This window comes from Ambystoma mexicanum, chromosome 13 (genome assembly GCF_040938575.1).
Source record: "Ambystoma mexicanum isolate Mex_15411 chromosome 13, UKY_AmexF1_1, whole genome shotgun sequence".
Taxonomy (NCBI): domain Eukaryota; kingdom Metazoa; phylum Chordata; class Amphibia; order Caudata; family Ambystomatidae; genus Ambystoma; species Ambystoma mexicanum.
In genome coordinates, this window is record NC_090938.1 from 672,544,068 (window position 1) to 672,571,619 (window position 27,552).

At 46.3% G+C, this 27,552-nt stretch overlaps 1 protein-coding gene across 1 annotated transcript in view; it reads right to left on the minus strand.

The window, feature by feature from the left end:
* Window positions 1-27,552, minus strand: part of PIP4K2B (phosphatidylinositol-5-phosphate 4-kinase type 2 beta) — a 771,463-nt gene that overhangs the window by 134,124 nt on the left and 609,787 nt on the right. The window contains exon 9 of the mRNA XM_069634696.1: window positions 12,630-12,733. Within this exon, the coding sequence (XP_069490797.1) occupies window positions 12,630-12,733 (104 nt within the window). The remainder of the gene's footprint in view (window positions 1-12,629; window positions 12,734-27,552) is intronic.

The following is a 27,552-nucleotide window of genomic DNA, read 5'->3' on the forward strand; positions in this document are numbered from 1 at the left end:
TATTGGATGATGCTGTAGACCCTATTCATGGTGACAGAAACATCAGAGTGGTTGCCTGAGATAGGGATAAGGATTTTGGTATTGTCCGCCAAGTTGGTATAGCTGATGCCAAGGAGCCAAGCAGGTCGAACAATGGCTTAGTGTACGTGTTGTAGAGGGCCGGTGAGAGACAGGAGCTTTGGGGGACTCCAATAGAGACAGCAAAGGGCTTGGCTGCTGAGTCCCCAAGGAAGACCCTAGATGTGCATTCACTGAGGAAGGATTTGACCCAATTGGTAGCTTTAGTTGAAAATTTGAAGTTCACGCCGAGGTGTCGGTAGAGTATGTCATGATCCACTAGGCCAAATGCTGCAGGGAGGTCTAGCAGAAGAGACTGGCCAAGTTATCCAAATCACGGATGGTGTCTAATTGGATTTTAAGGTCCGGCAGGCCTGTTTCTGTGCTATGTTTGGGACGGAAGCCTGATTGTCCAGCACCTAGAAGGTGGTGGTGTTCGAAGTAGTGTTGTACTTGATAGTAAGCCACGCAATCCAACATTTTGAGGAGGAAGGGTACAGAGGTGATGGGGCGGTAATTGGTGGAGAGTGTAGGGTCGAGTGCTGCTTTTCTGAGAAGAGAAGTAACCCAATCAGTTTTAAGGCTGAAGGGGACTGAGCTGGTCGAGAAGGAGGAGTTGATAAATTCAGTAACAACAGGAATCAGTGTAGTGGCACAGAGCTTGACGATATGGGCAGAGCAGGTGTCGCACTTACAATTTGACGGTTTGAGTGTTAGTATGGATTTGAGTGCATTTGCTTGGGAAACTTGAGTGAAGCTGAAGGGAGGGGGCAGGGGGTTAATGAGAGCGGGTGGATACACTGGAGCATCTGAGTGAGGGGGGTTCTGCGGCAAGTTGTATTTATTAGCAGTCGTTTTAGCTCTTAAAGTGTCAATTTTGTTGGCATGAGCGGATTGGATGGTGGAGCAACAATCTTTGTCTGAACGCATCTGGGGGCAGTTTGGGACTGGGTTTTCAAGCTCTTTTTTGTTTTTAAAAAAAATATTTGTATTGGTTTTACAACAATGAACTTCTAGTCCTCCCCTTTCACAACCTCCCCTCCCCCCTCCCCCATGGGATATTCCACCTGTCGGCTCAGATTTCCAGAATGTCTGCAACTGCATAACTGAACATGTCCAATATCATTATTTTGTGTGGGCACCACTGTTCCATATAGTCACTTTGAAGGTATTCCAGGGTTACAGCCCAATCGTCTCAAAATGTTTGCTAGTTCCCCTGCAGGTTGTAAGTGATGTTCTCCATTGTTATATGGGACTCTTCTTATCCAATTGATTGCCATAGGCGGGAGTTTCTGCTTCCATTTTTGGGCTATCTCCAACCATACTCCGATCAGTAGCCCCAATGAAGTTTCTTTTCTGCGCTTTGGTTAGTTTTTTGTCTTTCGGGTCCCATATCCCGCATAGCCATACTTCCTCCCCCAGGACTCCCATGTCTGGGAATATTAACTTCATGTGAGTCTTAACGTCACCCCAATATTGCTGTAGGTTTGGGCAATCCCACCATATATGTCGTCAGTTCCCTTCCCCTCCACATGCCCTCCAGCAATTGTTGGGGGCTCCCCGGAACATCATATGTAGTCCTTCTGGCATGTAATGCCATTGCAGGAGGACTTTCATCCACATTTCTTTATTTCGCTTTCATGAGTTTGGGTATCAACTCCCACGTGTATTCCCACCATTCCCTGGGGATCGTTCTTAATCGATGAATGAGGCAAAGATGCTGGTAATACATAAACAGGGAAAAGATCCAGAACTTCTGTCATCATACCACCCAATAGCGCTGATAAATCAGGACGCAAAGTTGTATACCAAAATCCTAGCCACCAGGTTCGCACAAGTCCTCCCGAAGTGGATCCATCAGGATCAGTTGGAATTTGTCCCCGGAAGACAAATGCACAATAACATCAGGAGGGCCCTCCACTTAGTGGGAAGAATAGGCATAACACAAATCCCAGCGATAATATTGGCCTTGAACGCAGAAAAGGCACTCGATCGAATTGAATAGTTGCTCCTGTTTCACACCTTGAGGAGAATGGGGGTTGGGGACTCCTTCATTAAGATGATTAGAGCCAACTACAACTCGCCTAACATTAGAGTTGCAGTGAATGGAGGCTTATCCAACAAAATTCAAATCGAGAGAGGGACGTAACAGGGCTGCCCCGTATCCCCCTTATTATACGCAATCTTCCTGGAGCCGCAATAAAGGGCATAGATATGGCCGGCACCATCCATAAAATAGCAGCTTACGCTGGCGACATGTTGGTGATATTGGGGGACCCCGAAAACTCCCTCCCACTCCTCATGCAAGAGATAGAAACATCTGGCTCCCTATCAGGGCTAAAGATCAACAGACAGAAATGAGAAATCCTGGTACTGGCGAGAAATAACATGCAGATACAAATAGTCGCAGATGAACTGCATCTAAAAGTTGCAAACACAGGGTCAAATATCTGGGAATCACCCTGACACATAGAATACACCACCTATACTCCCAGAACTACCCATTTCGACTAACAGAAATTAAACGTGACCTGGAGAGGTGGAACCCATTATCAATAACTTGGCAGGGCAGATAACGGTGATCAAGATGTCCATCCTACCTAAACTCATGTACCTATTTCAAGCGTTGCCAATAAGACTCCCAGCAGCTTTCTTTTAATCTCCAACAAAAGCAGTCACGGAATACATATGGCAGGGCAAAACCCCAAGGGTATCAAACTACACCCTCCATGGGCCTCACCAGACTTAAGACTCAGAACTAGAACCAGACCCAACCACCTTGTGCCCAGAACCACCAAAACTAGCGACATCTGTACAAAAACGAAACACACATTCTCCAATAGACATCTCATGGATCCCTCCACTGAACAAACCAAGCCAAGGAGAGGAACCAAAAATGAGACTCAGCCTCCCAATTTAACACCAAACTCTCCTCCAGCATCCACCCCGAGCATTAAAGGAGTACTCATCAATGCTCGTTCTCTTGTTGCACATGCCACAGAAATCCATGACCTCATTATAGACCAAGATCTTGACATTCTAGCAGTCACTGAAACCTGGCTTCACCCTGCCGCTGGCCCCCTCCTATCTATCACCATCCCTCCTGGGGACACTATCATTAGATCAGATGGGAACAACACCCAAGGAGGGGGAGTCGCCTTAATAGCTAGAACTACACTGCAACTTAGAGCTTGCCCACTGGAACAAATACAAGGCTATGAACTTTTGGTAGTCAAATTCTCCCCCAACCCTAAAACCACCAACCTCATAGTAGTCTACAGATCGCCAAACAAAACTAGCCACCCCAACCTGGACATCCCCTTATTAATCACTCCACTCCTCAAGCCAAAGACTAAATGTATCATTCTAGGGGACATCAACCTAGGCTTTTTTTTTTGTTTTTTTTGTTGTTATAGCTGGTAAACCAACTTTTCAAATATTAAATACATTTTCATAAAACAATTCATTCGGATTTGGTTTCAGGAAAAATTAAATTTAATAATTGTACAATTGCAATCTGTATAGTTATTCTTGGATTAGAGAATAGAAGATTCCATACTTGTGTGTAGTCTGTGGTGCTCTTCACAAGTAATTTTTCCCCAAAACATTTCACTCTTATATCATATAATGCAGTGCACTCAACCATAAGATGTTGTAACGTTTCTTTTTGCTCCTTAATTTGACAGTGTCGACAGAAATTCTGTTCCTTTGATATAACTTTTCTTCTAAACAAGATCTCATTTGTTTCGTATTGATTTAATCTAAATCTTAGATATTTCTGTCGGCATACATGTGATGGAAATTTCAACAGATATTCAAATATAACTCCATATCTTTTGGTACCAAATGCATCAGAGTTGAAGTCTTTGAGATTTGTACAAAGTTCCATATTCCTGATCCAATCTGCTTGATGAATTTTATTTTTTGCACGATCAGGATTTGTCAAAAGAAGCTCAATCGATACCGAGGCATCAGATGCTTCATTTAAAGTGTGATTTCTCCACTTTGTTGATATGCCATTTTTTGCTGTTAGTAAATTTTGGGCCAGTACATTTAAAAAGGTAGGTTTCTCTAACCCCTCCAGCATTTTTCGTAGAAAGGCACACTGCTTCCATAATGCATAAGCATACAGAGAAACCAATCCCAGTTGAAATCTTAACCTAGGCTAAATGACCCCCAGGATGTAGACACCTCTGCCGTCCACACAGTAATGGCAGACATGAACTTCACCCAGTTAGTAAATGAACCCACGCATTTGAAAGGTAGAACACTGGACTGGATCCTATCCCTCACCTTCCAAGTAACCATAAACTCCATCCTTCCCGTAGTATGGTCAGACCACTCCATCATCTCTTTCACCTTGGAATACAATAGGGACAATACCACCAGACCCAAGACACCTTCGATTCCAGAAGCATAAAAAAACTCACTCCAGATCTCCCATCCTAAAACAGGCTCTCGCCAATGTCACCCCTAACACAAACAACCCTAACTACTTAGCTGAATTCTATCAACAAAGTCTCACCAGTACCATTGACTCACTTGCCCCGATCATCACTAAAACTCGTAAACCAGACAAACGCTCATGTTTTTGGTTTGACGAAGAACTAGTCTCCCTTAGACGTACCAAAAGAGCACTCGAGCATCTACATAGGAAAACCAACCCCAGCAAATCAGCAAAGGCCTTCCAAACAGCTAACAAAAACTATAAATCTGGCATAATCTCCCATAAAGCCAACGCCCTTAACACACGCATAACCAATGCTAACTGACTGTAAAGAATTGTTCACCATCCTTAGAGAGCTTGAAAACCCTTGCCAAGTGACAGCACCCCACAATACGAGCAAAACTTGGTGTACCACAATACAAGACGCCTTAGCTTCTAAAATCATACTATGGCAAAAGAAAATCTAAAGTAAAAAAAATATCCTCGCAGATAAAGCATCTACCAATATAACCCCTAACCCCTCCACTACCTTCAACTGCCCCCCTTCTGCTTCACCCCAGTCTCTAACAAAGAAGTACTAGATACCATAATGAAACTAAAAGCCTCTAATTGCAAAGAAGACCAATTCCCCTTTCACCTAGTCAAACTCTGCACCCACACCCTAGCACCACTAATCGCTGAATTTGTTAACGCATCCTTCAACGCAAACAGTTTCCACTAGCATCAAAAAGGCATGGGTAACACACCTCCTCAAAAAAGCGTTGCTGGACCTCTCCATCCCCACTAATTACCGCCTCATAACCACCGTCCCTTTCCTACTGAAAATCATAGACAAAATAGCCTACTCCCAACTTCAAAACCACCTAGAACACCACCAACTAGCCCTCCTCCATCTAAAGATCCAAATGGACGCTATGAGAGAATCTGGCAAACTCTGCTAACTGATGCTACTAGACCTTTCCGCGGTGTTCGATTTGGTCGACCATGACAAACTCTGCGCCACCGTAAACAACAATTTCAATCTAGCTAACGACGCCACATCCTGGATCAAATCATTCCTCACAGACAGGACCTCGAGAGTGGCCATTGGGAAAGAATCAGCCGATCCCATACCAGGCTCCTGCCTATCCCCCACATTATACAACGCCTACACCAAACTGCTCTTCGCTGCCTTGGACGACATGGGTGTCATCTACACAAACTTCGCAGATGACACTCAGATCCTCATTCCACTTGCAGGTAACCATGAGCAAGATACTTTGCTCATCAATAAAATCTACTCACTAATCCAAAATTGGAAGGCCAATTATAGCCTATGCCTTAACGACGACAAAACTGAGCTACTTATACTAGACTCTTCATCCAAAATCGCTTCCCTTCAGCTGGTCTACGCATCGTTCATCATTGACGGCACCACAATCCCAGTTCTTAAACAAGTTAAAACACTTGGGGTTTACCTTGACGCAACGCTTACCATGTCTAAGCAAGTAAACACACTAGCCTCATCCACCTCCTACACAGCCAAGCTCATATCTCTCAGTCACAAATTCCTAACACCACAAAACTGCATCACACTAGCACGCGCACTTATCCTCTCAAAGCTTGATTAATGCAACATCCTTTTCCTAGGAACGTCCAACACCAACCTAGCCAAACTCCAACTCATGCAGAACAAAGCCCTCTGTGCCGCACTTGGCTTAAAAAAATCCGAGCACATCTCCGACATCAGAAGGCAAAATCACTGGCTGCCCATTAAAGCTAGGATACTTTTCAAAACCCTTAGCATCACCCATAAATGAGTTAACTACAAAGCCCCTAAATACCTCCTCAATACAATCACTAAGAAAACCCAGACCAGATTCCGTAGATCCAACAACAGCGACAACCTCGAAATCCCACGATACAAGAGAGAAAAAGCAGGGGGCAGCAGCTTTAAAGTACTCGCCCCCAAGCACTGGAACGCCCTACCTATCAACATCAAGAAGGAATCATCCTTTCCACACTTTAAAAAATTACTAAAAACTAGTTTATTCAACCAGTTTTAACACAGCTCAGTCACCCATTTCCCACATTACCTCTGTACCCCCATTGTATATAATTGTACATATTGTAGAAATGTAGAAATGTAACCAAAACTGTACTACCTATCTGTAAAAAGCATCACTAACACTGTACCCGACGACTAACTACGCCGTGATACCCTAGGGTCTGGGCGTATAACAAATGTAATAAATAAATAAACATGGTTCTCAATGCCTCAAGTAAGGACGGGGGAAGGGGGTTGTGCACTCCCGCAATTTAAAAGATATTATGAGGCTGCTCAATTATGGGTGTTGAAAGAACGGATACCAGATAACTCCCAGAAGCTGTGGGCAGCGCAAGATAGAGCGGTGGCAACTACACCCATGAGACACTTGTTATGGGCGGGGAGGAAACAGACACCCCAATTTACAAATAAGTGAAATCATGCAAGCAACACTAGAAATATGGGATAGGGCAACATAGAAAGGCACATTAACAAAAAACCGAGCTTTATGCCTCCGTTTAAAAATCCGGAATTCCCGCCAGGAATCGAGAAAAAGGCGTTTCAAAAGTAGGAGGAAGCAGGTTGCAAAATGGTTGGGGACATGTTTCAGGGACAACAGATTAGATTGTTCGAAGAATGTACTCCTCTGCTGAATCTGAATGCAAAGGATAGATATAATACGATCAATTCTTCCACTGGTTAGACTCGCCCAGAATAAGAGAAGCAGCCTCGAGAGAGCTAACTCCTCTTGAAAAATACATCATGACACACGATGGAACAAAAAAGTTTGTCTCAAACACATAAAGATGCATAAACACCCCTGTGGAGGAAGTAAAATGGCTATACATTAAGAGGTGGGAAAAGACCCTAAGAAGTTTTCAAGCTTTTTAAGGATGACAAAGAGTTCTTTAGCATTAGAGCTAGCGTTAGAGATACTTGAGTTGTAGGAACTTGCTTTGGAAGTAGGAATTGGCATTAGTAGTGATGAGGGCATGTTTTAAGTTTTAGCAGCATTAGAGAATTTTTCACAGTTGTCAGGGTTGGGATGTTTCCTCCAGAGGTGTTCTAAGGCTCTTTCGTCTGCAGAGGGTAACAAGCGCACCTGTAAACCAAGAGTTAGCCAAGTTATGTGGTTTCAGTATTTTGGGTTTGAGGGGGGGGCATGCTGATCCATGATAGAGCAGAGGCTCTGATGATAGAGGTCAGCAAAGATTTGGGGGTCTTTACAAGCCGGGTCCAAGGGAGTAAGTAGCGTCTGTAGGGTGGGCCCAAGTGTCGTTTTTTCAGAAAACGTACGGGGCTTATGCATCAGTGTAGACATAGTAGGGGGTGTCCGATTAGTCGCAGAGTGAGGGCGATGCTAACCTCTATCCGGGAGTGATCCGACCAGGTACAGGGTTGATGGCTGATATGTCTATGGGTGCATTGGTAGTGAGGATCCAGTCCAGGGTGCGCCCTTTGTCATGGGTGGGAGAGGCGACATGTTGAGTGATGTTCATTTCAGCCAGTCAATTTTGCAAGAGCAGGGCTTTAGAGTCGTATAGGTAACTGAAGCCCAGATCGAGGTCCCATAGTAGAATACATTTAGTGGTAGGTTTGATGAGGGGCGTGAGTAGCAGAAGTATGTCAAACTCTGGGTAACTTGGGAGTTAGATTGCCGGTAGAGGAACAGTAGGTTGTATGTGATCTAGGGGTTGATACCGAGTTTGGTGAGGAGTATTTCATAACCAGGTATGGGTGGAGTGGCGATCTGTCTAATGTTAAGGGACAATTTGAGGGCAACACCACCTCCAGGTGCGTTCGGTCGGTCAGCTCTAATGATGGTGTAGCTAGGGGGAATGGCAAGAGAGAGTAAGGGACCAGAGGCACTGTGAAGCCAGGATTCTGTAGCAGCAAAAATATTGAGGTGATGGTCTAAGATGAGGTATTGGAAAGCGATGGCATGGGCTACGAGGGATCAGACATTCAACAAGGTGCAGTTGATGGACATATCCTGTTTTAGGGGTGGTGAGGACTGTGAATTGGAGGGGCGATTGAAATGGGCAGGGGGTAGTGGATGGGGGGGCAGTGAGCGAGGGTGGTACGCGTGGAGAGCCTGGAGAGTCTGAATTCACTTTCAATGGGTAGTGTGAAACCAGTCAGTAGCGATGCTGAACTCCGGGTTCGGGCAGGAAGCTTGAGTCGTGTCCCAGAACATAGGTATGAGTGGCTAGTATTGTGTGGATTGGCGGGGGAAGGGTAAGAAGTTCTAGCCTGTGTTGTTGGGCTAGGATGCATGGCAGCACAGTGCAGCGCAAGGTTAAGCAGAGGCGGGCTCAAGGCAGAATGGTGGCAGGAATGGAGTAGGGGGTGATAGATCAGAGGGGATGAGGTGAGCTGGCAACATCTGCTAGCATAGATAGTGTAAGGTGGGCAGCAGCACAGTACAGGCTTGAGTAGTGAGGTGCTCAATGGAGCAAGATCAAGGCGTATTAGCGGCAAAAATGGGGTGGGTAGGTTAATTTCGGTGAACAGGGTACATCTACCAAAGCAGATGGGCTTAGTTGGGCCATAGTGATGGCAGCAATTAGCTCACAGGTTGTAATTACGGTACAATGGTTGTAAAAGTGGTGTGGAAGGGTAAGTGTCAATCCATATGGAAGGAGCATAAGGCGTGCGGCTGGAAGCAGCAGCACTCTCCTTACCCTTCAAAATGGTGTGTAACCCAGAAGCATCATCCGGTTTGGAGTTGATTTCCATTTTGTTGGAGGGAGCCTGATCATGGGTGGATGCATGTTTAAGCATGCAGGACTGGGGGTCAGGACAAACAAGGCCGCCGGCTGTGCCAGGCATGCCAGGACAGGCCAAGACAGGCGTGCTGGGCTTTGAAAGTGGGCCTTCAAATGTGTTTGCTTTGCCTTCCAGCTCCGATTTACATGCCCCTTTAGTGCACGTTGCATCCAATTGGTGCGCTGGTCCAATGAGGCAGCCTGCAATGTCGAGGCGGAGGGATGCGGGTATGGCGGTGGCCATCTTTCCATGGAGCGGCGGCTCCTCTGTAATCAATGGGATTGTGGCTTGCATAGAAGGATCTTCTGGCTTACTCTGCTGGCCAGAGCAGGGATCAGATGTTTGGCCCGAGAAAAGCATGCTGGGCCTTGAAAGTGGACCTTCAAATGAGACTGGCTTCACCTTCCAGATCGGGGATGACAATTATAACAATCATCTAATGGCAGAGATGTTTTCACAAGTTGTTAAAGCATAAAAGTGTTGACACGAGGTGTTTGTGCCCTTCTGGAGCTCCACCCTATTTCGCTTTGAGAATTTGTGGCCTTCATCAGGACATATTCATTTACAGAGATTAGCGTATGCTTGTTAACCATAAAAGGTATAGCCATTCACTGTTTGGTTGCTTCTTCTGTTCTTAATTGAATAGAAAATGTGCTACTAAGCTACCAGCCCATCCCCTAAAACGAAAGTGAAGGATATAATAAACATAGGGCACAAATAGGGTGCATACAAAGCACCCCCGGGCTTTGCTACAAAAACCACCAAAATAGGTCAGTGATCCAAAATGTTTGAAGGAAAAAATAAATCAGAAAGTCCAGGGGGAACCGAACAAGACCCTACAAAATTCCCATGAACGAAATTGTCTTTACATTAAGTCTGTATGCTTGCCATACCTTAACTAAACATCTTTTCGAACGATGCAGATTAGTTGTTACAAGGAATTAGAGCAGATGTATCCAAGTTGAGGAGTTCATACTCTTCTGCACTTTTCAGGAAATGCCATTATCCTTTCTCAAACTGAACTTGTAAGGATTAGATTAAGGGTGTCGATGTGTATGGTTCCCATAAGAACCTTAAATGAATGGGTCAAAAATGTAAATTATGAGAATGGGTTTACTGCAAATGTTTAGGCATAAAATATTGGTGGATTTGGTGGCACTACGTCTATTGACTTGCTAGGATAACGTGAGCATCCACTTACTGCATCAGCAGTTTAGACTCCTGCAGTGTTAAAAAGCACATAAGTGTTAAGCAGGTAGGGTGGCATAGGGGTGAGAACAATAATTGGAAACGTAGTAGTTACTCTACCAAGGACCCCCTTTGGTGATAATTGAACAAAAGCTGTACAAATTGCCTTTTATTGAGCAGATTTATGGGGACATTGCAGGGACTGGCTTCTAGTAGGTGCAGAAAATGAGTTTCTGTAACCTCCATTGGGTGTTCCAGGATCTACCTCAATAATTCTGTTGCATGAGGGGCGGGGACTGAATAATATAGAGCGGAAGTAAATCTCGGGCTGCTCTTGTTGTGGCCAAGAAGGTGGGCCAGACCTGGGCTCTCCAAATAACATGATCATCGCCAACATTTCAAGAATATGTAGAGGGCGACAAGTGATTTCCTCAAATCAGGTGTTTGCTCTCCTTCACTTTTGGGATCACCCAGGGTACAAAAACTGCAGCGATACTAGGCAAGTAAATAGTGCTTATTGGGACTTTAGGGAAATAAAGTTGACATGCAAAATGAAATTTAGGACAACAATCCTATTTTGAGGATAAAACTGTCACGAGTTTGAACCACATTTTGAAATAATGCTTAGCCGGGATACGTGCTCCCAATTTCCAGCTATTACTACCCTTCCTTTGGAGATACAGTAGGAAAATGGCAACACAAAGATCCCCAGGGGAGCTTCTGTGGCATACCAGGAATAAAACTTCAACCTTCATTGTGGCCGTCCAACTTCTTGCAGTTTGTAACAACCATCGCTTTGCTGGAACCGGTAAAGAAATTCAAAGTTCCCAAATGCAATTGTCCTTTGGTAACCGGAGGGGTATCTGGTATTTCCATCTAATGCTATTCCATCGAATTATTTCCATCTAAAAACTTTGCATCTAATGCATTTTTTGGGGGGTAAATGGTTAATTTTTGTTTCAGTGCTTTATAAAGGGTAAAATACGGGTTGTGGGAGGACATTAGAGGCAAAGCCTTTAGATGGAAACAATTCCATGGGATGGCATTAGATGCAATGACCATAAACCAACCAGAGGTTACCAAAAGGCCAGAAAAAAGAGATGCAAAGGGACAATAGGTTTTAACTACAAGGTTGTCGTAGGCTTACAGAGGCGTATGTTTAAATGTGAGCAACTGTAACATCAAGAACCTTCTCCCACACAACCAATCAGCTGCCAATTGTATTTCCCCTCAGAAAGAACAGTCACGGTTGAGATACTACAGGGCCTGATACTTGCAAAATGCCAAAAGCCCTGACTGCGCTAAACATTTACAGACACAAGCTGGTAACTCTACACTTAACCAGAGACTGCTCATCAGACTTAATTGTTACACATACCTGCTACAGCATAAAGGTTCTTACAGGCAACCGTATATATAGAACTGTAGTCTTGTGTATAGATTCCTTTATTTGAACGAATAGTTTTTATACTGTATTTCAATCACACAACATTGCCACTGGAGAAGTGTGCATTGGCTGGTCACCCATAGCTACCTAAGGTGGGCTAAGGACACTTGGAAAGTACACTAGAACCACAAGCTTGCTTGGATCAGGTTGGTGATCGGGTGTTTAAACATAAGCAAACTCTCCCTTAAGGCTGCGGTCTTCCCCTCTGTGGTTTCCTTTCTTTGCAATTACAAGCAAATTCAGGTCTCACCACACCCATATATACACTAAAAATATGCTTGTAAAACTATTGAAATACAGTTCAACTTGTAACCACGTTCTGCATGCTTTGAGGCACATTTCCAAAGTTTGGGGATTCCCGCCTTTACCGTTAACATACTTGAATCTGGCAAATCCCAATACCTACATCCCCTACTCCCAAGTGTCACCCAGTTCCTCAGTCTCATCCAGTCTCCTGCCACACCCCTTTAAACTATTTGCATTACCCTGCATCATGGCTGTGCCCGCCCTCTCCAAACGCTATATCTCTACCTTAAACTCTCCCCGCTGCCGATCAGTTTCGTCCTGCACCTTCTCACCTGGTTCTCAGCCAGTCCCCCCCACTCTCCTGCCTGGAGGCTATATCTAATCTGCATTACTGTCTCACAGTGTCTACTGACAATCCTTGTCGTTCCCTACATATCATTGCCACTTACCCCATGTTTCACGGTTTTGGCAGCATGTGCAGCTTTCTTCTTAGCATCATACGGTGTCAAAATGTCTATTATGGCCATGAAATAAACTTCCTTCTTTGGAGCATCTGTTAAAGAAAAAGTAAAAATTCTTCACATTACTGGACAGAAGCAGCATTAATATTTACAGAAATAAACCACCACACACTCAACACACTCTCAAGGGCATCTGCTTGGCAGACCAATATTTCTACCTTCCCACACCTCAGAAGGCTATCATACCCTTATATCTAATATGAAAGCTTGACTTAATGCCAAGTAGATTCAGCCTTACAAAGGCTTTCAGTAACACAAGTCACTGGCACACAAATATCATTCAGACGTTCAATGTCTTCAGTTGGTTAAGATACTATCTGCTTCTCGGCTGTTGCACGCCGGACTAGAAGTGACCTGGTCTAGCTCCGCTCCAACGCTGCTCACAACGGGCCTCGGAACCTCCAAATGGATCAAAAAGGAGCCTATTTTGGTTAAATAGGAGAATTAGCCAGGGAGAAGCCCAGGCGAAATCATTCCCCCGGGGTATATTGGATTGAAAATAATCCACCAACACGCGATCGGCCCTGACAGAGCCAAAAGTGGGGTGCGACATTAACCACCAAGGCCCGGAGACAGAGGAAACAACAGAGTGGTGTGGTAGGGATCAGGTCAGTGGGGAGCACTCAGACACTTGCCTGTGGCTCCGGTGCTTGTAGGACCGGGACCGCGCCGGAACACAGGAGGGAGATCTCCTCTGCGGCGCTTCTCGAGGCAGCGGAGCGCTTCAGCAGAAAGTAAGGAGAGGAGCATAGAATGACACCCCATCAGGGAAGGGGATAGGAATGAGTGATCGCCGAATACAGGGGACCTAAACTGATCGGGCACCCCCTCGCCCCTGTGGGAGAAGGCAGATGTCAGGCCGCCTGTGGCAGACTTTGTGTAGCTGCCCGGAGCATCGATATTAACAGGTGGTTATGGCTCAGGAAATGATGGGTGGAGGTCAGCAGCAAAGCATGTGTGATTGAAACTCCCTATGTGGGATAGTGCAACAAAGGACTCTTCCCTGTAAAGGGCTACATAGCATCTGCACCACAGGGGCAAAGCAGGCGGGGGCAGCTGATAGGGAGGCAGTAGACATCATGGCGAAGGGGAAGAAATCTCATTTGCAGGTGAAAATGTACTTCTTTGCAGTACCCCCAAGAGAACTAGTGAAATGCGGAGGGGGCAGAAATGAGGTTGATGTTGAGGCAAAACCCTTGTTGGGTGAATTACTCCTCGCAATCAAAGAATCCAAATCCTCTCTTGAAAGAAAAGTGGATGCAGTGGCGGTGGTGGCGAGCTTCCTACAACAAGACCTGCAGAAAATATCCACGAGAGTGGGAGAAGAAGAGCAATAGATCTCGGACGTAGAAGATGCGCTGCAGCCAATGAGAAAGGACATTCAAAAGCTCAAAAGTAAGATTGAAGGTCTTGAAGGAAAGGGTGGAAGAGAGGGCCCGTCGCAGCAACATCAGGATACTGGGCCTTCCGGAGAAAACAGAGGGGTCCCTCCATGGAGCTGTACCTTGAAAACTGGCCGACACACTGGATGAGATCTTAGGGGCTCTTTCAATTCTTCAGTGGAAAGGGCCCACAGTGTCCCATGTAGAGGGGCAGCCCCGGGGGCCTAACACAGACCGGTGTTAGCGGAACTTCTGCATTATAGGGATCGCAACGCGATATTGCAGGCATCAAAGAAAAAAGGGCCCATACAGGTAAACTGATTCTCCAAATGAACGATCTACCCAGACTTCACGAAACCGGTTCAGAAAGCCAGGCACTCGTATGAGGATGTCAAAAAAAGGATCAGAGAAGCAGAGATAATAGGTAATGCTCTTCCCAGCCACCCTCTGAGTGTCTGGCCCGGAGGGAGTGCAGTTTTTCCAAAGCCGGAGAGAAGCCTGGGTACTGGGTCGATGGAACCCCTCCCGAGAGGTTCATGAGAACACCCCAAATTGATTAGCGGGGCTGAAACAGGCAGAAACCATAACCAGGGCAACCGGCAAGGGAAATAACATTTCAGCAGGCCAGTATCAGTATGAGTTTCATAGTGCGAGCCGAAGAGGCATGACGAGCACACCCCCAGATCGCCTACCTGCCGGGGTGGGGAATCGCCATTTGTTTCATGGTTGGGGACTGGGGTGAGCATGAGGGGTGTCTTGATGTTTGTTAAGTTTACGGTTCAGTTGATGTTGTTCTCAGTACAATCATGTGGTGGAGGAAGAAGCCAATGCCAATGGTGAGGGTGCACCTACTGGCCCAGACAATCGGACAGGAATTGTGGGAATCGTTGAGGTGCAACACAGGACTTTTTGTTTTTCCTGGAATGTTAATGGCTTACTAGACAAAATCAAGAAAGGCGTAGTAGCAACGTTTCTTGCTTCCACCAAGCGGACATAGTACTGTTACAAGAGACTCATATGGTGGTGACGGTGTGTATATTCTTAGGAAGGACAAAGTACTCTGTGGTGGAGCATGCAGGTTTGCCAGAGGCAACATGCAAGAAAAGGTTAGTACAGGTCTGCTAGTACACACATTTCTAACAGGCTTTTAAAACAAAATATAGGTTGTATTTTGTATTCATTGCAATAGACAAAAATAACAAATAATTATCAAATGTTTGCAAAAATATGTATGAAAATGAACGTGTAATGCAAAATATAATCAAACAATACCCAACCCGGAAGAGCATAGCAAGTTGGAGAAGAGAAAGAACTCTCCACCACCAAAAAGTACCAAGAGCCTGTGCGCTAAAACAGCAGGCTGAAACAATTATGTGCAAGAGAAAAAGGAAATAGGGAAAGAATCATGAACCAATAAGCAAAACCTCAAGGAAAATGCACCTTAGGCCACACTTGTGTTTGGCCCAGCACCTAAACCAGGTGTCTAAACTGGAACATACAAAATAGTCCATCACCTAGAACACGCAGATTTACAGAAAACAAAATGCCAACCCAAGTTTCAGCTCAATCGGCAAAGCGTATTCCAAGGGCCGAGCCTTCCTCAGGGCAGCAGGAAAGAATAACGGGTGTTGTGCTCCCATCAAAAAAATACAGAAACATGAACAATGGTTGAAACGGACCTACTCTACTGCAGAACAACAATATTTACAACAATTCAAAATAAACCACACTTAGTTAAGTGCTGTATTCCAACGAGTAAGGCTTGGGTCCCCCAACTAGATTCATATATTATTTTTTTTAAACAATTTTTATACATTTTTATAACAACCAAACATACAAAAAAAATGTAGCGGTGCATTTTATACATTATTGAATATTACGTATCTTGTTAAGCTATAACCGCTACCTACCCTTTACCCCGACCCCCCTTAACTTCAGCCTACTCCATTTCGCCTTCTGCCGTTACATCCTCTTGGGATGATCTCTTTTCTGTCTTCTGGGAGGTGGTATCCTCGCTTAAACATACCTGGGTGGACCCAAGCAATGTAGCCACTAAATGCCTCCAATGTATCTGCCGCTTCCTCCCCACCCTCTACTGGCTGCTTTGGTCCATACCACCGTTTCTGTTTCAGCCCACCTCTTGAGGTCATTCCACCACACCCCTACCTTTGGCCCATTACATGCTTTCCAGCCCATGGCAATCCTGCGCTTGGCCAATATGTAAGTAAGGTCTTTAAGTTTGCTCACATGCTTTAGCTTGCCTGGTCTAGGGAATCCCCCAAAATATCCACACCGATTCCCCATCTAGCGTGATCCCCTTTTCTGTCAGGGGGTGGGCCACTTCTTTCCAGAATGTACTAATTTCCGGGCATGCCCAGAACATATGGGTCATTTCCGCATTCACTTCTCCACATTTGGGACAGGATTGTATTTCTGCGTTTTTAAAATCGGTCTATCCTCTGGGGGGGGGTCATGTATGCTCTATGAGTTACGTATAGCTGGATTTGTTGCAGCCTTGCATTTCTGGGCACCTTCTTATGATACCTTTGAGCTCTCTCCCACAGCCCGTCATTCATACATTCCCCCACCTCCTCTTCCCATTCCTGTTTTAGCTGGGTTGCCTCTTTCTCAACCCTGCTCATCAATAGTTCATAAATTCGGGAAACCCAGTGCCCTCCCTCTGTGAAGTGATAGATTGTTTCAATGGTTCTATCTGGCTGGTCTTCCAGCACTATTTCAGACCATGTTTCTTTCACTCGTCGCACCAGTCTGGTATATGTGATATGTTGCCCTTGATGTAGGCCCGTTTCCTATGCCAATGCGTTAAACTCCAATACCTTCCCATCTTGCCATATGTCTCCCATTGTTGCATTGCCCACCGATAACCAGTGCATGCGTATTGTTTTCCTCAGTTGCACGTCCCCTTTGGTTAGTGCTACTAGTGGTATCTGCGGGGAGCACAGGGTCGGGTTTTCCATAGCCTGGCAAGCTTTCCGCCACATTTGCCATCACAAATCCAACATTCTCGGACCTCCCTTTATCACCAGTTTGGGGAACCATATCCATTATTTCAAGAAGAATGGGGATCTCAGCAGTCTGGACTCCGCTGTTGGGTCTTCCAATAGCCATTTGGCCACATATTGTAGCTGACTGGGCCAGTGATAAATCTCAAAATTGGGACGTTTTATGCATCCTTTGTCAAATGTGTTTGTAGTTTCCACAGGGCTATCCTATTCCTAGTGTTGTGAAAGATGAAGCTTCTACATATGCTCTGGAGTTTGGCAAAAAAAACGTTTAGGTATCATGTATGGTATGTTTCCAAAAAAGTGTATCAGCCTTGGTAATACAACCATTTTCAACAGGGCCACCCTCCCCACCATGGCCAGAGGGAGTTTAGACCAGAATCTCATACTGTTCTCGATATTTGTTATAGCCTTCTCTGTGTTGTGTTTGTGTTCGTCCTCTACTGTGTGATAGATATCTATCCAGAGTTATCTAAAGGCTGTGGTCTCCCAGGGTATTTGTAGGATGGGTAATTGCTCCCGCGGGATCCCTTTATATCTGCCCAGAGGGAATATGCACTATTTTTTAGGGTTGACTGCAATGCCCGAGAGCAACAAAAATCACTCCATTACTTCTAGGATATATTGCAAGTTTTCCTATGGGTATCTTAAATATAACATATCATCCGCATACAACGATATTAGATGTGGTCCTCCTTGCGTGTGAATCCCCACCTCTTTGTACTTTTGTCTGAGGTATATCGCTAGGGGCTCTAATGCTAGGATATATAACATCGGGGACCAAGAGCACCCGTGTCTGGTACCTCTACTAAGTTGCCACCTCTCAAATAACCGCTCCAGTCTTTACTCTGGCTAGTGGTGAGCTATATAATAGTTTAACCCATTTTAGATACTCAGGCCCTATACCATATTCCTGTAAAGCTGCTATCAACCATGGCCATTTCACAGAATCGAAGGCCTTCACCGCGTCCAATGAGACTATTGCGACCTCTTGTGCTTCCCCCTCTCTCTGCTCTATGACCCGGTGAAGCCTTCTGAGATTGTCCGATATATTTCTATGTGGGACGTATCCAGCTTGATCAGGATGTATAAGTTTGCTTTATAACCCGTCTCAGTCTCCCGGCCAACATAGCCGTGAGTATTTTACTGTCCTGGTTCAGCATGGAAAGCGGTCTGTACGAACTGCACTCCATGCTCGGCTTGTCAGGTTTAAGAATCGGGAGTATTATCGCCTCCCTTAGGGATTCTGGCCGCATTCCGATTTTGAAAGCTTCATTTAACATGGCCAGTAGTGGGGGAAGCACTTCTGTCTTATATGTTTTATAGAACTCACTAGGGAGTCCATCCGAGCCTGGGACTTTGCAAGTGGGCAATTCTTTGATCACTGTTTCTAGTTCCTCTAGTGTGACAGGGGCGTCTAAATTCTCTCTCTTCAACACTCAATTTCGGTAGGCCGATGTCTTCTAGTGTTTCCACCATCTCGCTGTCTTTCCCTTCATCTATATCTCCATACAATAATTTATAAAACTATAAGAAGCCTTCATTCACTCCCCCCTGGGTACCAAGAATCTGTCCTCCTTCTCCTTGTATTGCTCTAACCATCGGTCTCGGTGTTTCGCTTTTGTACAGGGAGTCAACTCCACTGCGTATAGCTGCCTCAAGTTCTGTCATGATCTCTGCTTCCAAAAGATCAGGACTTGCCTGACTCCCTTGGAAGCAGACCCATAACCCCAGTTCCGAGTGCCAGCCAGTCCCAATTGGTACCTTTTGGACCCTGTCCTGGCGCCAGTGGCACCAGGCTCATAAAGATGCCCAGTCCCAGCGCTGGAAGCGCCGGGCTCATAATGCTTGGGTGGACTTACCTGCAGCAGACCATGCTGCTTACTTACCTGCCAGTTGAACCCCTGATCCTCTTCTGTTTGGGACTACTTTTCCTGTTGGGTGGGGCAGGAGCCACTCCCTAGGTTCAGAACACTGGAACTCTTCTGGAAAGCAGGAACTCTTTTCTTACCTAGGCGTGGCTGTGGAAGGAGACACCTAAGCACTACAGGAGGCTATTTAAACCACACCCGATGGATTAATCTTGCTTTGTGTTATTCTGCATTCTCTGCAGCAGAACGCTCATCGTGTCTTCTGCTTCTGATCCTGGGCCTAAGGGAACAAAGGCTTACCATCCTGGAATCCAGTCTTCAGCAGCACCTGTAAAGACAAAGAAAGAACAGGTTAGCACTACGGTCTTCAGTGGCAGCGCATCTCTTACCTGGTCCATTGGCTGTCACCAACGCCTCGCGCTGCATTCCGGCATCTGAAGACAAAGGCTTACCTACTCTTCGCATGCTCCGGAGGTCTTCGCACTGCATTCCGGCATCTGAAAGACAAAAGCTTACCAGCTCTTTGCACGCTCCGGAGGCCTTCGGCGCTGCATCCCGCATCTGAAAGACAAAAGAAGGTGCGTTTAAAGACATTGGGCAACTTTATTACTCACGTACCATTACTCCTTCCCACGCCGAATCCAGTGGGTATTCCAGCACCCTTCAGCTTCTCTAAAGCTCCGAACTTGTACCTGCAAGATAAAAGGGACAGTTAGTGCGCATCGTGTAGCAGGCTACAAGCGCTTACTTACGTGCTTCCAGGCGCTTCTATTCCTCACGCGGGTTCGATCCTCAACTCTCATCAGCCCGCCATCCGCCATCGCCGGAACCCTGCAAAACAAGAGATATCATTACAAAAGACTTTTAAGACATTTGAAGTGCCCAGAACTTACCGTTCGTGCAGTTAACGACGGACAGCAGTCCTCTGAGGTCAAGAGGCCTGCACCCTTATCCAGTGAAGAAACTGGTTACGGCACCCTGCCCCGAGGCAGATGGAGAGCTCGGCGTTCACTTACCTAAGGTGAGGGCGTTAACCTTTGGGGTTCTACAGGAGAAGAGAAAGGGAAGAGGAGAGAGGCACCCAATAACCCCAGTTCATTAATCCCATATTTTCTATCTGCAGACATCTTACTCTTCGAGTCAGACATACAGTGCACAGAGGTCCAGCCCAAAGAGCCAACCGTGTGTTACACATCACCTTTGAAGATACGGCATTCACCCAGTCAAGACCGGCGCCTCTGCGGGAATCAGGTGAGCGTTACAAGTTCCTCCTCTGCCTTCTGCAGGTCTTGCAATATGCCCCCTGCAGTCCTTTGGATTTAGCTATCGCTGATCCCCTTACCACCACTTTGAATGCCTCCCACAGGGTGCCTACGGATTTTACGCTTCCAGTATTGTTTTCAAAATATTCAACAATCTCCTTTCTCAGGTCCTCTCTGAACACTGTCTTTTAATGCTTCGGCTCTTTGCCGCCACATAGGAATTCTAGCTCGGGGGCTTGATGCTGCCATGTTAGACCAGTGGTGAGTGATCCGAGAGGATTCTCGCTCTATATTCGGTCTGCACTATCACTCCTATCATTTCCGGGGAGGCAAACATGTAATCTAACCGTGTGTACAAATTATGTGGGGCCGGGTAGTGCGAGTAATGTCTATCAACTGGGTGGTGTAGCCTCCACATGTCTTCTAGCTTAAAGTCTTTCAACAAGGTCTACAAGGTTCTGGCTGCCGGGGTGGGTTTGTCCAATTTCCCATCTGACCTGTCCACCCTGGGATTTAGCGTGCAGTTGAAATCGCCTCCCCATATAACCGCCCCACCACCCCAAAAGTATTTGGTTATTTTACTGTATAGGGTCTTGAAGTAGGCCACAGTAAATGGTTCGGGCGTATGTATTAAAAATCCACATCTCTCTGTTGTCTATTAGTCCCTGTACCGTCACCATCCTCCCATCTAGCTCCACCGCAGATTGTAGCAGCTGAAAAGGGACATGCGGTGCCACCCAGGTGATTACCCCTCTAGCATATGCAGAGTATGTTGCCCCCACTGTGGTCCCTTTCCATTTCTTCCCCATCACCTCTTGTTTTTCTTTTGTAAGATGGGTTTCTTGTAGTAAAGCAATATCTATTTTCTGCCTCCTCAGGTGCATCATAATTTTGTTTCTCTTGAGATAACTATTTAGCCCCCTGACATTCCAGTTAACTATCTTGAGGTCCTCCATCATTATCAGTACAAAGTTCCGCTCTTCTCCCTTTTTGTCCTCTGTACCTTGCGCTTTGGCGCATGGATGTAAGCTTGTTCTTTTGTTAAAACCACAGCACACCCTCCAACTCCCTCCCCACCCCCCACCTTTCCGGGTTCCCAACTGTTGCCCAGCTCCATCCCTGGATCTCAGGCCTTCCCGCATTTAGTACCTATTCGGCGGTGCTGATACTAGGGACACAGTAGGGGGTTACCACACTACCGGCAACCCAACTATCCTATCTATAGGGGTATAAGAGTGAGTCCATCGTGTCTCCTGTTATTATGCCACATTATGTTATGCTCATTCAATACTACATGCTCAGCCCATAGCCCATTACTTCCATGTCTACCCTGCGCTATCTTATATTCAAGTCCCAATGTCACAGTTTATACAGAACCTCGGCTTTGGGATAACGCCTCACTTATCCGTTCTGTCCTCTTTCTGGCTGTCTGTCTTCCGGGGTCTCAAAGAACAGGGCTTTGTTTTTATGAAACACTTTGTTTCGCCGGGTACATCAGCATATATCTGTAACCTGCTTCACGCAGTCTCTTCTTCACGGTCCCATAGTTCAATTGCCGTCCCTGCACCAGAAGTGTGTATTCTGGATATGCTGTGATGGTCACGGATGCTCTTTGTTTTGTGCCTCCTTTCCGGAAGTGTTCCAGGATCTTCTCTCTGTCTCAGTAATTCAGTATCTTGGCAATCATTGGCCTCGGGGGAGGGGGGGTGGAGGTTGAGGGGAGTGAATGGGGGTTGGTCTCCTTGTGAGAGCTCCGTGTGCTCCCTCCACCGCAAACTCTTGGGTGAGCGCCCATCCTCCTATTTCCTGAAGCAGCATGGTCTCAACGTAATCTGTTGGGTTAAGGCCTTCCTTGCCCTCCGGAAGACCCACTATGCGTATATTGTTCCTCCGGGCACGCCCTTCGGCTTCCTCTGCTCTACTTTCTAGGTGGCATACTTACTGTTTCAGTACGTGGATCTCTGAGGCATGGGATGCGCGAGCTGCCGTATTTGTGGTCACTTCTTTCTCCAGCTCGTCTGTGCGCTCTGCTATTGTTTGTACGTCTTGTCTGAGTAGGTTGACCTCCTCCTGGACTGCGCCCACTTTAAGTTCCAGTGCTACCTTGAGTTCGGCTGTGGCTCCCTCCAGTTTAGTCTCCCATGTTGCCTTCAGGTCCGTGATCGCGTCCAGGATTTGCTGGTCATTGGGCGTTGCGGTTGTGTCTATTTGTGGGTTCCTGTCTTTATTCCTGGCCCCCTCCGTTGGCTGTGGGGTCTTCATAAATTCCTCCAGAGTGGATTGCTTCCCTTTGGTCTTAGGAAATTTAGATGCCATTCCGTTACCTCAGTTTGTTCCAGTTCTAGATGGGTGGGGTCCAATTTCTGTCAAGTGCACAGTGGAGCCCCGCCTGTCTCCTGAACTATAGACTCAGACCGGGAGGGTTAGGATGTACTTCTCCGTGTTGTGGGCGCTCTGATGTTCTGATTAAGCCATGTCTCTCCCCTTCTTGACCCGTGGCACTTCTGGGCCCCTTTCTGGGGAGCAAGGGATTGCTTACTTCCTTTGGTCTACCTCAGGGGTAGCGCTGTAGTTCTTGAGCGCAGGGCACTTGGGGGCTACTCACGAGTTTTGTTTGGTGCGAGCAGTCTTGCCCCTATTCGACCTGGTTTTTGTGCATCTTCCCTGCGTGCTCTCGCTCCACGGCCGCGTTTGTTTAGGCGTGGGAGGCCCTTTTAATGCAATATTTCCTTGGCTAATAGTGCGGTGGATATGCATCTTTGTTGCAGGCGACTTGTCATGGGCTGGCATCTGCCAGTGGCCGTTCATTTACTGCATATAGTTGCTCAGGCTTTACCGCCGAGACTGGTTATTCTGTCACAAACTTGCTACTTAATACTTCCACCTTGTGTGTTTCTGTGGCTAACGGGTGCTTCCTCTTGAGGCCTGCATGACTGAGTAGTCTGTATCTCAGGATGCTGGTGCTCGTAGTAGAGTTCCCAAGCTCTGCAGCCCTTCCGGTATATTAGAGAATATCCATGTATGCCCACAGTCTATGGTTGCCAGTCCGGTTTAACAAACAAATGGCTCAGTCTCTCCTTCCACAGTCATGCCTACCCTGCCGGGAGGGAGTCCATATATCTCTCTTTCTTGCCGAAACAATTGACCTCTGTGTCCAGTCTTCAACAGCTTGCTCTGGCACTTGACAGGGCAGCACTTTCCCTTTCCCCCTCCAGGGTTCGTTTACGTCCGGTGGAGGCTGGTCATAACCGGTAATCCCCACTTCAGTCCCCTTCACTGAGTGCTCTTGCGGATGTTGCCCTTAGCCTCAGTTTTCCATGTTTATGTCCTTGCCCTTGTGTGCTGGCACCCACTCTGTGCTGGACCTCCGGTTGTCTTGCGTGGCAGTCTGTTGTTCCAGTATGCCTCGCCTCCTGGGTGTATTAAATTATGATGCTGGTAAATGGCTGGTGCGTGTGTACTTCATTCTTTTAATAGACTGATGCGTTTAACCGTTGTGGCACATATCACATGCCCAGATTACTTCCTCAGGCTGTGCTTATGTGAGCATCCACTGTGCGCTACTGCCGGGGCTGCAGTACTTGGGCCATTGATGTTTGTTGCCAGTGCGTGTCATGTGTATAGGCCAGCCTTTCACTCTGTCCATTCCCACATTGTAAACCGGAGCCTGTTCCTACTGAAGTCCGCCTCCAAATGCATGCTGTAATCTGTTTCCAATGCGGTCCACTTCTCTGTTGTGAGCAGGGCCAGTTTACTCTCTGGTCTGCCATGTCTGCACAGAAGCTCGTTTCCCCCGCAGTCCACCTTCATATATTTCCGAAGCCAACCTACTTTACAGTTCGCCTCCGTTATACTGTTGTTGCCTGCAGCTGCAACATGAGCGCACCCGGTGCGCTTAGGCTTTCTATGGGGTGACTGCAATCATCAGTCGTGGATGTTATAGAAAAAGCACACCGAATGAAGTCCTAAATACATGCCTTCATAGACCGGCTTTTAGTGACCAAGCATAGATGTAGGTTTCCAAAAAACGGCAATCATGAACCATGAATGTTATGGGGGAAGCACACCAAGCCGAGTTCAAAGTCCAAAACAGGACTAAATGCATACTGTGAAATCCACACTACAGTTTAGATCCTGCACACTCGACCCAATACCCGGGTATGAACTGCGACACCTCAAACTTACAACTGACCCTAGAACCACAACCTACTTCCTCATCATCTACAGAGCACCTAACAATGCCAACCACCCCAAAACTGATATTCCCTTACTCCTCACCCATCTCCTCAAGCCAAATACCAAATTTATAATTCTAGGGCACCTTAATCTTGGATTCAACGATAAACTAGACCACAAAGCCACAGCATTCCATGCAGCCCTTCAAGAAATGCAGTTCACCCAATGTGTTAACACACTCACGCATTCCAAAGGCAGAATCCTTGAGTGTATTCTCACCCTTAATACCGACATAACTATCGATTCCATCGCCAACATATTGTGGACGGACCACTACCTAATCAGCTTCAGCATTCTGATCCCGATCATTTAGGTTGCCCCAATACACCCACTGGCTCCCAAAATGGTAAGAAACACCTGCAAACTCACAATAGATAAACTCACCCCACTATTGTCTAACTCCCTCAAAACATGTCCCACACACTCGCCAAACCTGACACCATTGCCGATCTTTACCATGACTGCCTAACAGCCACGATCAATACAGTTGCCCCGCTCACCTACAAAACACCCCGCTACGCCAAGCGAACCAACTTTTGATTCAACGATGAGCTCATTGCCCTCCGCCGCCACAAAAGAGCACTGAAGCACTCGCACAAAAAGAACCAACCCCTGACTCAGCCAACCTACTTCCATTAGAAACCAAAGCCTATAAAGCAGTAGTCATACCACACAAAGCCAACTCCCTGAACTCCTACATAGATAATGCCTCCTCCAACACCAAGGAGCTATTCACCATACTGAGAGAATTGGAAGCCCCCATTGCCTCCACCACCCCTACCAACCCAAGCAAAGACTAGTGTACCACCATCCAAAATGCACTTGCCTCCAAAATCCTCAAGCTTCCAGACAAAATCCAAAACAAAAAGGAACCTCTTAGCCAACAAACACCTGCCCCCACTTGTACAGGACACATGCTCCTCTAAAAATACTACTACCCAATTCAGATTCACCAACGTCTCCCAAGACCTGGTGCTGAAAACCATCTCCACCCTGAAACCAACCAACTATAAAGGCGACAGATTCCCGGCTCGCCTTGTCAAACTTTGTGCCCCCAATCTAGCACCCATCATCACCCACTTCATTAATGCTTCGTTCAACACCAACACGGTGCCAGCCAGCATTAAAGAAGCTTGGGTCACCCCGCTGCTTAAAAAACCTAGATTGGACCCCACCTTACCCACCAATTACCGCCCCATTACAACTGTTCCTTTTCTACTGAAAATAGTGGACAAGATCGCCTACTCCCAAATCCAAGACTACCTTGAAAGTAACCTGCTTCTGGAGCCAAGCACAGTACTGAAACTGCCCCTTTAGACCTCAAAATTCAGATGGACAGCAAAAGAGACTCAAGGAAAATGTGCATCCTTCTCCTCCTTGACCTGTCTGCTGCTTTTGACTTGGTCGAACATAAGCTTTGCAACGCCCTTGCTGATCATTTTAACTTCTCCCCAGAAACCACTCTATGGGTAAAATCATTCTTAGCTTATCAATCTTCCAGAGTCTCCATCAGTGTTGAGGCTGCTGACCCCATCTTGATCCCCCTAGGTGTCCCCAAAGGTTTGTACCTTTCTCTCACCCTATAAATGGCTTCACAAAACTAGTGTTCGAAAGCACTGGATTCCATGGGTGTCATCTACACAAACTTCGTAGATGACACCCAGATCCTCATCCCCATCCCCATCTCGGGAGACTACGAACAGGACTCGGCCACTATCAACAAGATCTACACCATTATCCAAAATTGGATGGCCACCAACAGTCTTTGTCTTAACGACGAAAAGACTGAGATATTCATAGTAGGTCCCCCATCCCGATTAAAAACCCTCCATGCAAACAACCATCACCATCAACGGCACTCCCATCCCAGTACTTAAACATGTCAAAACCTTAGGCGTCCACATAGACTCCAACTTCACAATGAGCAAACACATCAGCAGCCTTGCTTCGATCACTGCATGCACTGCTAAACTCATTGTATTTTGCCGTCAATTTCTCACACATCAAAACCGCCTCACCCTAGCTCGAGCCCTAATCCTATCAAAACTGGACTATTGTAACATCTTTCTACTGGGAACCAGCAATACTAACATCGACAAAATGCAATTGTTACAAAATAAAGCACTAAGAGCAGCTTTTGGACTGAAAAGATATGATCATATTTCCCATATCAGGAGAGATGTTCATTGGCTCCACATCAAGGCCAGAATCCTATTCAGGACTCTCATTACCACCCACAAATGTATCACTAATGTGGCCCCACTATATCGGAACATCACAGTCTCTCAAAAAAGACCACTAGATCCCTCAGATAAGGCTCTAGCACCCACCTCTTCGTCCCAAGGTTCAAGTGCACCACAGCGGGAGGGAGCTTCCCAGTAGCTACACCTACAATTTGGAACTCCGTCCTCATGTACAAACAAGCCTTCCCACCAGCGAGTCAAGAGCATAATAAAAACTCTTCAATAAGTTCTAACCATGAGTCCGCCCATTGAGCCTCCGAGTTCCTCACTTCCCTGCCCTACACGTCCAACTGCCTTGTCTGTGCTGCACTGCCTCTATTGTACAATAACCATGCTATGCCTGGACATCTCATCTTTTCTTGTTGTAATCATTTGTTTAACTCTGTATTCCTCCCTGTAACCAGTTAAGCATTTCTCATGTATCTTACTCCGTGATGCCTATGGGTTTGGGTGTGTGAAAAATGTTATGAATAAAATAAATAGATACCGGCCCTAAACCCGGATAAGTGTTCAAAGAAAAGCAGGCAAATCTCAGTTCAAAACCCAAAGCCGGTGTCTGAAAGGCGAGTAGGGGGCAAATGCCACCCTGTAGGGGAATGAGATGAAACTTGAATGAACAATCACTCTCTACAATGAATACACTATCAGGGTCGGATGGCTGGCCTGGGTGAAGGAAAGCTGGATCAAACCGCAAAACCCACTCCAAGGGCATCTCCATATTTCTACGCACTACCAAGGCTTAGATTTACATAAGTGCACTCCACGTAACTCATTGTTGCGCCCATCTTGATGCGATTTCAACCGAAAAAATCAATTTTTATAATCTGGGATCTG